Source organism: Aulonocara sp. 'chitande type north' Nkhata Bay, linkage group LG3, assembly GCF_057382095.1.
Source record: "Aulonocara sp. 'chitande type north' Nkhata Bay isolate Kocher_YH1m ecotype deep benthic linkage group LG3, A_spYH_male_GT1.1, whole genome shotgun sequence".
NCBI classification, from domain to species: Eukaryota; Metazoa; Chordata; class Actinopteri; order Cichliformes; family Cichlidae; genus Aulonocara; species Aulonocara sp. 'chitande type north' Nkhata Bay.
Window position 1 is genome coordinate 63,162,590 of NC_141346.1, and position 12,560 is coordinate 63,175,149.

The 12,560-nt window shown below is 37.9% G+C and overlaps 2 protein-coding genes across 2 annotated transcripts in view; both read left to right on the forward strand.

Moving 5' to 3' along the window:
- LOC147336505 (uncharacterized) overlaps window positions 1-12,560 on the forward strand; it is a 462,456-nt gene that overhangs the window by 431,431 nt on the left and 18,465 nt on the right. The gene's annotated exons all lie outside the window — the stretch shown is intronic.
- Window positions 7,005-9,836, forward strand: LOC147336522 (OX-2 membrane glycoprotein-like). The gene is made up of 4 exons (XM_086285479.1): window positions 7,005-7,059; window positions 8,751-9,089; window positions 9,182-9,485; window positions 9,610-9,836. Exons 1-4 carry the CDS (start codon window positions 7,005-7,007, stop codon window positions 9,680-9,682), a joined length of 771 nt encoding a protein of 256 aa, XP_086141605.1. The 3' UTR covers window positions 9,683-9,836.

A 12,560-nucleotide genomic window follows, 5' to 3' on the forward strand; every position in this document is an offset into this window, starting at 1 on the left:
CATGAAATTCTGAATTCATCTTCTTGGACACCCACACTGCTTAATTCTGTAGAAATGAAATTAGTCATTTCTAATCAATTTCATCATCAAATATCATAACATTGCATCAAAATGCATAAAAATGATCCTTGATAGCTGACCTTAAAGTCTCTGTGCATTCTTCCTCTGGGTTACCTTCTCTATATATTTGCAGTTTAACCACCAAAAGCTGCAAGGTTTCAGAGAAATAAAAGGAATGTTCTACTCAAATTTAATAAGATTAATTTAATAAACAATAGAAAAAAAACTTTGACAGTTGTCATAAAATTCTTAACAAACTCCTCTTCTGTCTGTAGCTCAGGTGTTAGAGCAGGTCACGAAGTAACTGGAAGGTTGGTTGTTTGATACGAGATACTAACCCCAAGATAGAAAACTCTTCTGCACAGGAAAAGTCCTTGAATGAGTCATTTGTATGAAGCACTTTGAATGCTCAGAGTAGAAAAGCACCTATCAGAACCAGCCTCACCCACTTGTGATGGGTGGGTGGCTGTGGCTCAGGTGGTAGAGCAGATCAGCTGCTGATTGGAAGGTTGGTGGCTCGAACCTTGGCTTCCCCAAGGTGTGAATGTGCGAGTTCTTGAGAGTCTTTTGTGTTTTAGTTTGGCTCTTTGTATATAAGGATGGTTAATAGTTTGCTTTAGGATTTACTATATCCCATGTACCCTGTTTTCATATTGTAGTTTGTCTTCTTGGTTTTGTAACACTAAATATCTGCTTTTGTGATCCCTTTCTGTACTTCAGTTATGTCCCTTTGTCTGTCTTGTCTCTCTGTTTGTCTGTCATTGTCTGATTTCCCCATCTGTCATGTTTCCCATTCACTTATATTTTCCTTTCTGTTTTCTACATGTCTGCGTATGTCTCTGTGTATCATTTCCTCTTTTTTTATCGTCTCATGTCTTGTGAACTTAGCTTTGAGTTTTACTTCCCCCATTTGGTTAATGATTTGTTCCCATCAGTGTTTCAGTCTCGTCTGCATTTATCTATCTCATGTTCCCCTGTCCAGTCTGTTCTCCTCTATGTAATTTAAGCCTTGTTCTCCATGTTTTCCTGTTTTATTGTTTTAACTGTTGCTTCCTGTGACTATTGTAGTTTTCTCCTGCATCATGTCTCCCACCTGTTGCGTCTCGTCTCATTATCCAGTGTGTATTTATTGTCCCCGTCTTCTTGTGTACTTTGTGCTTTCCTTGCTCTGTGTTCCCAAGGTTTTGGTGTGGGATTGATTAAGGAAATGACTGAGTTAATAGGAATGACCAAAATGAGAAAAATAAATCGATCTTCAATAAGAGAAAGGATTATTCTAAGAAGGAATATTTTTGATGGATCAGAATTATATAATGAAATATGAACAAAATCTTTTGTTAATCATTGTTTATTAACTGAACCTTGTTGAATTTGAGTAGAACTTTTTTTTAATTTGGCAGAAACACGGCAGCAGTTTGAAATGAAACTATCCAGGCTGTAGAGCAGACAAGCAAAGTCAAGAATCCACTGAGATTTTCATGACAATAACTAAGAAGGATTTCTTAAATGAATTGTTGATACGCTGTTATAATAATCCACTGAGCTTATTGAATTTGGGGAGAAATGTCCTTTAATGTGCAATCACACAGTGGGCTGAGATGAAACTGCACACAGTGTGGGTGTCCCAGAAGAGAAATCAGTTAAAAATTTAGTGTCAGCTAGTAAGCAAGAATTTAAAAAATATTTTTACAGATATCAAATTTGTTCTGTTATATAAAACTGTAATTTATACTAGTCAGGTGGATCATCAACGATCATCAATCAGTGCAGTCCCAGCAAAATTCAGACAGACACACAAACACACACATGCACAATTTTACTGTCTTAACACAGTATCATAAATCTAATTAGAATATGCTATAGTCCTTTAAATACCGATTTAAATATATTTCAAAAATATATTACAGCTTTTTTCAGTCTGTTGAACAAAAATCCCCAAAGAAGAAGAAGCACTACCATAAAACTTTGTGTAAAAGTGCAAGAAAGTTTAAGAGGCTTACAAACGACGGCTCACATAACTGCGGTGTTACAAGTCAACCTCGTTCATATCTGTCATCATGAACAATGCTATGGTTTGTGCTGGAGCGAAGCTGCACACAGCTGATATTATGAGAAAAAAATACATACTGATTCGATTACCTTCACACGCAGATTCACAAAGACGACCAGCTGCATCAGCGAAGTTTAGAAGACAGACAGTGAAACTTAAAAAAAGGAAACAGACAGATTTGTGGGAATGCTGGGGCTGGGGAACATTAGTAATTAGAAACACAAAATGTTTCTAAGCATTTGTAAATGTTTGTTGGAGGGTTTAGAGGAGCTGAATCATTTTGAGTGAAAGTTAAAGTCAAACACACTCTTAGTAGAGAGAGACTGTGTCTGCAGATCAAACAGGTCTCACTGTGATGTCCCTTTAGTCAGACTCTGTCTCTGCTACATTAATGACTGAAAGTTGTCACGTTCTTATTTAGTTAATACTCTTTAAACCAGGTATACACTTTTAGTTTAATACATTATAGATTCTCCAATGAAGAAATACGGTATATATATGTAACCTGATGAAGCGGTATCTAAAATGTTTTTATGTTTGACATACCAAGACTGTTTTACACTGCAGGAGTTGCAGATGATAAAACAAAGACTGTAAAGCTAAGCAGTTTGTTTGCTGTTTATCACTGCCTGTCCATTAGTCTAATTAATATTACTTTTATCAAAAATAATTTCCCGTCTGTATTTGGTCTTCCTCCATAGTCGCCATAGTCACATCATTGTGTTTTGTTGATGTTTCCCCTCCTTGTGATTCATTCAGTGTTCCCATGTCGGTCCCTGTGTGTCGAGCCGTGTCTCTTAGTTTGTATCCTGTTTTATTTGGACAGTCTCGTGTCCTGTGTTCAGTGTGTTCAGTTTTGCTTTCTCCTGTCTCATCACATCTAATTTGTCCCTGCTGTGTCCTCATGGTTTCCACTTCCCTTATCATCCCTCTGTGTATATATTGTGTGACTTTCCTTTTGTTCATTGTCCCTACATTGTTTAGTTTCACTTTAGCCATGGCATCATTATGTTCATTTCAGTCAGCTGTTCCCCCGTGTGTTTCCACTTCCCCTGATCACCTCCTGTCTGTATTTAAGTCCTCTGTCTTTCTTTATTCAGTGTCAGGTCGTCTGCGTTGCCTCCCTTCAGGTCTTATCACAGTTGATTCAAAGTTATCACAATTTTGTCACAGTCAGTTAGTTTTCCTAGTTTGGTTTCAGTTTAGTTCATGATTTAGTTCACTGCTCATGATGCTTTCATTTTGTATTCACGTTTATAGCCTAAATAAACAGCTTGCCTTTTTTTTCAAAACTTAGTTCTGCCTCCTTCCCTGTCTGCACTTGGGTCCACTTCATCATAACACCGGTGTACCCCATCATGACAGTTATGTTTTCCATGTTCCCAGTGTTTAGTTTCCCCACTTTAGTCTTGGTTAGTTTTCCTTTAGTTTGCTCCTGCCTTTTGTTTTGTTTTGCTCACCAGCCTTGAATAGACGGTTTGCTTTTGGTTAAACTTTTGTTTCCACGCGTCTGCTTCTGGGTCCACACTTCAACCTCCACATAGTCCACAGCCCACACCGTGGCTGGGGTCAGGCCACAGACTTTTGGACTTTAACTGGCATTTTATGCAAGGTTTCATTTTTTTCCTGGAATTTACTTCCCATGTTTTGCTGGCTGTGTGTTATGACTCTGGAAATTATTCTAAAAAATATTAATTTGTGATTGTTTCATGACCCGATCATACAGACTCTTTACAGTCATTATGGGATGGTTTTACAGGTGGAGGACACTGATATTTTTCCTCCTCATACCAATGTCACTACTGGTATGAGAAGAGACCAGTAACCTGTACTTGTATCTGACAAAACAATCAGAAACAGATTTTATAAGGGTGGCCTGAGGGCCTGATGTCCTCTAGCATGCCCTGTACTCACTGACTGGAACCATGCATGATTGACATTTGCCATAGAATACCAGAACTATCAGGCCACCACTGGCAGACTGTGTTTTTCACCCTGAACACATATGACAGATATGAAAGGGTCCAGAGAAGTTGTAACATCGTTTTGCGTGGCCAGTTTGATAGTGGGCCAGTAATGACCCAAGAACCATATCAGTGGAGGGAGGCACAGACATCTATGGGCTGCCAGCATCACCCTGACTGCAATTAGGCATCAGGATGAAGTTTCTGGACATCTGGACTGATTACCAAACTCTACGCTGGTGCAGTGGTTGCTCCTCCTGGTGCAGGACAATGACACCAAACACACCTCCAGGCTGTGTGAGGGCTGTTTGACCAAGAAGGAGCGTGATGGAGTGCTGACCAGATGGTCTGGCCTCCACAGTCACCTGACCAAAACCCAGTGGAGATGGTTTGGGATGAGATGGAGCGCAGAGTGAAGGCAAAGGACCAACAAGTGCTCAGCATCTCTGGGAACTCCTTCAAGACTGTTGGAAACCATTTCAGGTGATGACCTCATGAAGCTCATGGAGAGAATGCCAAGAGTGAGCAAAGCAGGAATCAAAGCAAACATTAAATTTTAGTAAGCTCTTTGGGATCCACTAAGGTTTTTGAAATTCCGTCATATTTTGTTTGAGATATCTTTTTTCTCTGCTGATCAAACTGGAGAGTCTCACTGTAATGTGCCGGCGAGTCACACTCAATTTTATTTTTAGTTTGGAAACTGAACAGACTTTCAGTAAAAATAATGATTCAGCAATGTACAATGTTGGGAACTAATACATTTATAACTATTTTCTAAAGGATCATTTAATGCCACTACAGGCAAGCTAAAGTCTAGGTATCATTTCATAATTCCCACAGCAAAAGTAAGGTGACAGGTGACCACAATGTGGCAACAAGACTGAATTAAGACTGGAAACCTGCACCATCATCTCATCCATCCTCTCAGTTTGGAAAGTAGACCTACACCATTGTCTCAAAGGTATACTCTTCTGTTGGATAATTTGTTAGTTTGTTAAAAACCGACAGAGGAAGCTGTACAAACACATCACATGTCAGTTGTCAGCAGAAGTGTAGAGAGGACAAAATGTAAGCGCTGAGAACTTCAGAATCTGAGATTTGTCCAGATTTATAGAGGAACAGATCAGATTTATTTTGTTTATATCATGTTCAGTCTTTCAAAATGAGAAAAGGCAGAATTTGTGTTGTTCAAACACACTGATTCCACAAAAAGACACAAATGTGAAATTGCCTAGCTAACAGTTACAGAGTGTTACGAGTTCAAAATTGGGGATGGAGACAAGAGAAAAAACCACAATAACAACACTGGTCCGGCCGGGTTGAGTCAAACGATGATTTTAATGATCACACGCGTGGGAGATGGACACTGTATGCAGACAGCCTCAGATCTCAAAATGGTGGAGCATTGATCAAACTCTTATAGCCTCTGGTGCCCCCACCTAATCATAAAAGCCTAAACATTCACATGCTTTTCTCTCACACAGCGCCTAAGCTACGACCTTGGCTCCCTGTTTATCTGCTCCTGCTGAGATGGGGCAGAAAACTCCAGCATGTTCTGTTCTCTTCTAATCAGACAAATAAGGCGATGACTTTCTGCAAACAGTATTTCTTATAACATCATAAAACAATATCATTCATCCACAATAAATCAGCAGTCTAATGTAATGCAAATCAGTTTAACTAATGCAATAGTTTTCAGCTTCTTCTAATTCAGGAGAATAATGCAAACTAAAACTACCTAATAATTCACAATCTTTAATTAGGGGTCTAACATGGCATAAAATAATATTATAATCTAACACTATGCATTGTATAATAGCCAGTGAGGGGACAGACATGGCAAATGGTGCAACATGTCAGACTGTGGGATTATACATTTGTTAGTTTTTCTAATGGCCTCTTCAAAAGGTAAGTTTTATTCCATATTGTCATTTTTGGTTTTTTAAGTTATTTATTGTGACAGGAAAACAAAACAAAACAAGAAGCTCCTAAAAAGGTCATAAATGTGAGAACTTTTCCAAAGAAATCTCAGTCAGTTATGCCTGAGATAGAAAGATGATTATAACAGAGTAAAGATAGCATTAAAATGTTGGTGACAGAAGTAATGCTAAAATCTCAACAAGCCAAAGTTACATACATGTTAAAGGGAAAGATCAAACAGTACTGAAATGAAGAAGTGGGCATTACGGGGCTTCCCCAGTGAAATAACTGAACTTGGAGCACAAAATAATAAATAACATACCAGTAATGCGCGGAGGGAAGGCTTCTGAGAAAATGTATAAGTTCACAGGGAATTTCTACAATAGCACGAGTTAGATGTGGGCAGATTGATGCAGTTATCAATAGTATTGATACCAATGCTGGTATTGTTACTGGAGATATACTACTGCAATAGGATTGGTACTTTGTTTCTGTCCTGTAAGTTCAGTATGTACCTCAGTGAATTCTGTTATGTAGTTGTTGTTGTTTTTTTAAATGAAACATAAAACACGGACTATGAAAGCCTCTTATTTTGTTTGTGCAGCTCTAACAACAGTGATACAAGCACAGCAGACTGTGCTGGCTGCAGTGGGAGAAGATGCTGAATTCAGCTGTCAGCTCTCGGAGACTAAATACATCCTTCAGGTCACATGACAGAAAATCTTACAAGATGTGGAGACAAATGTTGACACCTACAGCTTTACTGAATTTTCAAAATGCAGAAAAAAATGATTGAGTTTGCTGATTAAAACACTGATGAAACTCTGCACTGGGAAGTTTTTGTACTTTACTTGGTACAGTTGATCATTCTAACATGCCTTGGAATGTCCCACAAGGAAGGGAGATTCTTCCTTCCTTCGGGGACATTTGAGTTTTCAATAATTTGGCTATTGTACGACGTTGTTTCAATACGTCGTACAATAGCCAGTGGGGACACAGAGACGTGCACCATGTCAGACTGTGGGATTCTGTGTTTGTTTTTTCTTTTTATGGCCTTTTCAAAAGGTAAGTTTTATTCCGTATTGTTGTTTTTGTTTTTTAAAGTTATTTATTGTGACAAGAGAAAAAAAAAGAAAACAAGAACCTTCACTCGTAATAATTAAAAATTGATCCTAAAATGTGAGAACTTTTCTCTGAAGTGACAAAGAGATTGTCTTTAGACAGAATTAGAGGGAGATACAATTACTGAAGAGTTTAGATTTTGTTTGAATGAGTGACAAAATGTTTCTCCCACTGAACACTCAGCCTAATAAAAAAGAACAAAATCAACTTTCTGTGTCATGAGTTGTTCATCATTCAGATTAATGAGACTGTTTTGAGAGCTGTGTGAAAACAGCTTTAGACTGTTTTGTTAAAGGTTGCCCCATGCCTATTCATATTACGATGAAAGCAATAGATAAACCACATGTTTGTGTGTTATGTATGTATGGTTGGTAAATTAACAAAAATTGGGTTGTATGTGGCCTACAATGTAAAAGACGTTTCACAACCCCAATGTAGTTAAAAACAAGAAGGCACTCATTTCCATTAGACAGAGACGGAGTTCAAGTCATAAGTAGTTTACTGACAATTATTTAACATTTGAAATTAAAAGATCCGTCAGTCCATTCACATATATACTGTTCAGAGAAGGAATGTAGTTTAGAGCAAAGTGTAGTAGTGTGAAGTGGCTAAACACACTCACCAATTGTTCTAAAATAAACAATTTATCAAAACATTAACAGTCTTTCACACATACATACGGTTTATACACTATTTTAAAAAGAAGGGGTTGAAGACCTGATTGATTACAAAAAGTCTATTAAAATGTTCTGGGTAACCACAGAAATCTTAGTCAGTTATGTCTGAGAGAGAATGTTTATGACAGAAGTAATGCCAAAATCTCAACAAACCAAAGTTACATACATGCTAAAGAGAAAGATCAAACAGTGCTGAAATTAGGAAGTGGGCAATATAAGGCTTCCCCAGTGAAATAACTGGTCTGAAATAATTGAGGCACAAATTAATAAATAACATACTAGTAATCCACAGAAGGGGAGGCCTCTGGGAAAATGTAGAAAATCAATGGGAATTTCTACAGTAGCACGAGTTACCAGTCAATACCAGTCCTGGTATTGGTTATGTTGAAGTGATGGGTTTTATAATTCATTTTTGGTCCACTGAGGGATTGTTTTGTAACCCCAATATTGATATTTTGTAAATAAAAAATATGACCTCAATTAAACCTTTAAATTCCCTGCACTTGTCATAGATATCTACATGATGTCCAAAAAATATACATCAAGTCCAAGGTTCTAATGTTGAATGCCATATTGATGTCCAGCTTAAATCATGGTTGGACCTCCAAATTGTTGGAAAAGTTCAAATGCAGTACAGACCTCCAGAATTGGTCATGGACCAACAGAACCAATATAGACACGATCTGTACATCTATCTGACTTTCTTTGTTTAGTTGGTAGCTAACTGAATTGTCTTACTTTTTTTTTATAGATGAAAGAAAATGTCCCTGAAACATACAGTATGAAACAATGAGTGTCAGGTTTATATTTATAGTCTACATCACATTTAAGTGGTACCCATATGTCAATTTGTTTGAGCCTAAAACACAGACTACTCCATGACCCGAATTATTGTTTAATCCTTCCCATCAATACCTCTCAGTTCCACATCTCTAACTCATGTTATTCTCCATGCAGCTGTAACAGCAGTGGTCCAAACACAGCAGACTGTGCTGGCAGCAGTGGGAGAAGATGCTGAATTCAGCTGTCAGCTCTTGGACACTAAAGACGTCCTTCAGGTCACATGGCAGAAAATCTCACGTGATGTGGAGACAAATGTTGCCAACTACAGCAAGTACTATGGCCAGAGAGTGAATGATGGCTTTAACGATAAAGTCAAGTTTAAATACACTGGACTACAGAACTGCTCCATAGTCATCAGGAATGTGACGGAGCAGGATGAAGGATGCTATCACTGTCTGTTTAACACTTATCCTGAAGGCTCCTTCACTGGTAGAACCTGCTTCCAAGTCTATAGTAAGAACTTTTGCATTAATGTGTTTAAATGTGCTAGAAACTGATTTCCTTTCAACAATATATTCCTTGCATTATCTCCCGATCCTTCACAGAGCTGCATGAACCTGTTGTTGATGTCAGAGAGTCAAACTCTGCTGAAGAGTGGGTTGTTTCCTGTTCAGCCACTGGTCGACCTGCTCCCACTGTAACACTCAGTGTCTCACAACAAGACCTCAGCTTCTCACAGTACAACACTGTCAGTGTGTCCAACACCAACGCTACATTCACTGTCACCACTACAGCTGTGCTCTCAGGTTCACGTAAACACAGCACACAGGTGGGATGTGCAGCACGAGTGCTCTCTGCTCCTCACAGAGAGGTGATGGAGACGATTCCTGAGGTCCAGCAGACGTCAGATTATCAGTGATGGTGAGAAACTGAGATGCAATAACAATGCATTGTGGTAGTATGCATTTTCTCTTTGATCAATAATTGATGTATTCATTTTGATCAGTGTCACATTTTTCCTGCTTTTTCAAGTTTCCTCCTGGATCATTGTATTAGCTGCAGTATTGGTGATGATGGTCTTTGTCAGTGTTGCTGCTCTGCAGTAGGCTACTCTTTAAAGAAAAAGACCAGATAACTTTCATTTTTGATTTCTTGTCATTTTTTTCTACACCAAAATCTATCCAATAATATCTGCATAACATTTTCTACTTGTGATTTAGTTATTAATTCTTTGCTTCATGATTCAATCGGTCTTTGTCTAGTATTAAATGTTATGTCTCCCATTTAATCCCACTGGCTTTAAAGTCTTTCACCAGATTTTTACGAAGTATTTCCAGTCTTTTGTTGTCTCTGTCCCAAATGTTCTGAAATGTGTTGCATGTATTAAAAGAAGTTGGACTTTACCAAAAAATGTACTATGTACTTATAAACTTACATTTATGAAAGCTGAACAAACATTGATGTACTTGACTTTTGTAACAGTGAAAAGGCGATCTGTTTTTATTGATAAATATATATGTTTGCATTACTGTTATTTAGATTGCCATGTTAGAACGTAGCAAACAACATTGTTTGTTCCTCTATGGTTTCTTTATTTTTACAAATCTAAATGTTTTTTGTCAAAAGATTAATAATTTCATATTGAGGTCAGATGGTCAACAGTTTTGATGTTTTTGCAGAGATTATATTTTTTGCAAAATAGCACAAGTAAACATTAAAAGTAGTTCCTAAATCAAGGCATTTATTATTAAGGCGGCCATTATTATGGCCCTGTGTGGAAAAAGTGATTGCCCCCTAAACCTAATAACTGGTTGGGCCACCCTGAGTAGAAACATCTGCAATAAAGCGTTTGGGATAACTGGCAATGAGTCCTTTACGAGGTGGTGGAAGAATTTCTGCCCACTCATCTTTGCAAAATTGTTGTAATTCAGCCACACTGGAGGGTTTTTGAGTATGAACCACCTTTCCAAGGTCACAGCACCTCAATCAGATTCACGTATGAACTTTGGCTAAGCCATTCCAAAGTCTTTATTTTGTTTTACTTAAGCTGCTTAGAGGTGGACTTGTTGGTGTGCTTTGGATCAAGTGCACTTCAGCTTGTGGTCGTGAACAGATGGCCAGACATTCTCCTTCAGGATCCCAGAAACTGGATTCTGTTCATCTTGACGTTGCATCTCCAGACTGAGAGATCTCAATTACTTTGTTTCTTATTTGCTTCTGAATTTCCTTGGATTGCGCCATGATGTGTAGTTTTTGAGGATCTTTTGGTCTACTCTACTTTGTCAGACAGGTCCTGTTTAAGTGATTGATTCAGCACAGGTTTGGCAGTAATCGGGCCTGGCTATGACTATGGAAAAATTGTATATTTTCTATTGATAAATGCAAATATTTTATGTCTGTTATGTGCATTGCCGTGTGGAGAATATAAGAAAAACAATTGTGTGGTTTACATTGTTTCTTCCTCTTAGATTTCTTGATTTTTTTTTAAATTGCAATAACTTTATGTTAATTTCAGTGCACTTTCACATTTCTTTAAATTCAAACTACAGTCCTGTGAATAACTAGAAACACTTCTAGCAGCACAAATGTGAGGTAATTGTTTTCTGCTTGACTTTATCAGTCTCTCATATTGTTGTGGAGGAATGTTGGCCCACTCTTCATTACAACGTTGCTTCAGTTCTTTGAGCTTTGTGGGCATTTATTTAAGCACAGCTCTCTGAATGTCCCAGGTTGAGGTCTGGACTTTGACTGGACTTTGCTTTTCAGCTATTCTGCTGTAGATTTGCTGCTGTGTTTGGGATCATTGTTCGACTGCAAGACCTAAACTTTACCTATTAAACAGTTAACTCTGTATTTTACACTTTATGTGAATATTGTTGCAGATTTCAATTATTAATGTTTTTATAACTTTGTTCTTTCTTATATTTAATATTATACAATATTTATACTTCATGTCTCTGTCTTCTTTTGAACACTCCAGCACAGCATCACTATAACTTTGTCCTCACTGACAATAAAGCTGTTTTATATATTTCATTGCAAATGTTTCAAGCAATTTGTAGCTGTATCTTAAGATATTTTGTTAATAATATAGTATTTTATATTGTTTTTTTCCCCATATTTGAGAAATATTTAACATGTAAAAGTCTGTTTATGTACAATTTGGTGATATTAGCCCTGATTATTGGAGGAACTTGTACATGAAGCAGATTTCTGAGACTTCAGATTTGAAGGTTGTTGTCATATAATCTAAATGATGGCAGATTAACGTTCCCTACCTCTGTCCTACAACCACAGGACTCCTTTGCATTCGACTGATAGAAATTTCAAGCTCAGTGTTAATGAAGATTTCAAAGGCCTTAGTGCAGGGGTAGGGAACGTCTAAAACCTGCAGGGACACCGGCCCTCGAGGCCTGGAGTTCCCTACCGCTGCCTTAGTGTGAAAGGAATGAAGCTGTAGCGCCTCCCAGTGGTTGAAAAGAGGTACACAAGAGGTTTTGCAACCTGCTGTTTAGTGAAGGTAATCAGCTGGGACAAAGGTACATTATGAGAATAATATCTCTGACAAAGCTCTACCTCAATTAAAAGATGCATTTTGATTTACATGAATGCATTTCATCTTCTCTGCAAAGGCTACACAACCTTCTTTGCCATTTGAGTGTGTCCAGTCCAGCTGAAACCAGCTCATTACTGATGGCATGAAAACGATCTGTGAGGTAACATTTTTACTGTCATTCATTCCTGTTGAAAACTTGTCACGTGTTTGCTTAGGTTCTTCTCAATAATCCTCCCATATCCTGTGTAAAAACTACCCGAGCTTAAAGTATACAGACTGCCGGGAGGGGCGAGACGGGAATTTTCATTGCATATATATATATATTAAAATACAGATAGCAGCAGCCACGAAAACATAGGCAAGAGAGAGCATAGCAGTGTCGTAGATGTAGCCAAATAAGACAGATAAATTAAGATGGAAAATCCCCA

Coding starts and splice junctions, on each gene's coding strand:
- LOC147336522 (XM_086285479.1), top strand. CDS start 7,005: ATGTCAGACTGTGGGATTCTGTGTTTGTTTTTTCTTTTTATGGCCTTT. Junction 7,060..8,750: donor TTTTATGGCCTTTTCAAAAG/GTAAGTTTTATT, acceptor TTCTCCATGCAG/CTGTAACAGCAGTGGTCCAA. Junction 9,090..9,181: donor AACCTGCTTCCAAGTCTATA/GTAAGAACTTTT, acceptor GATCCTTCACAG/AGCTGCATGAACCTGTTGTT.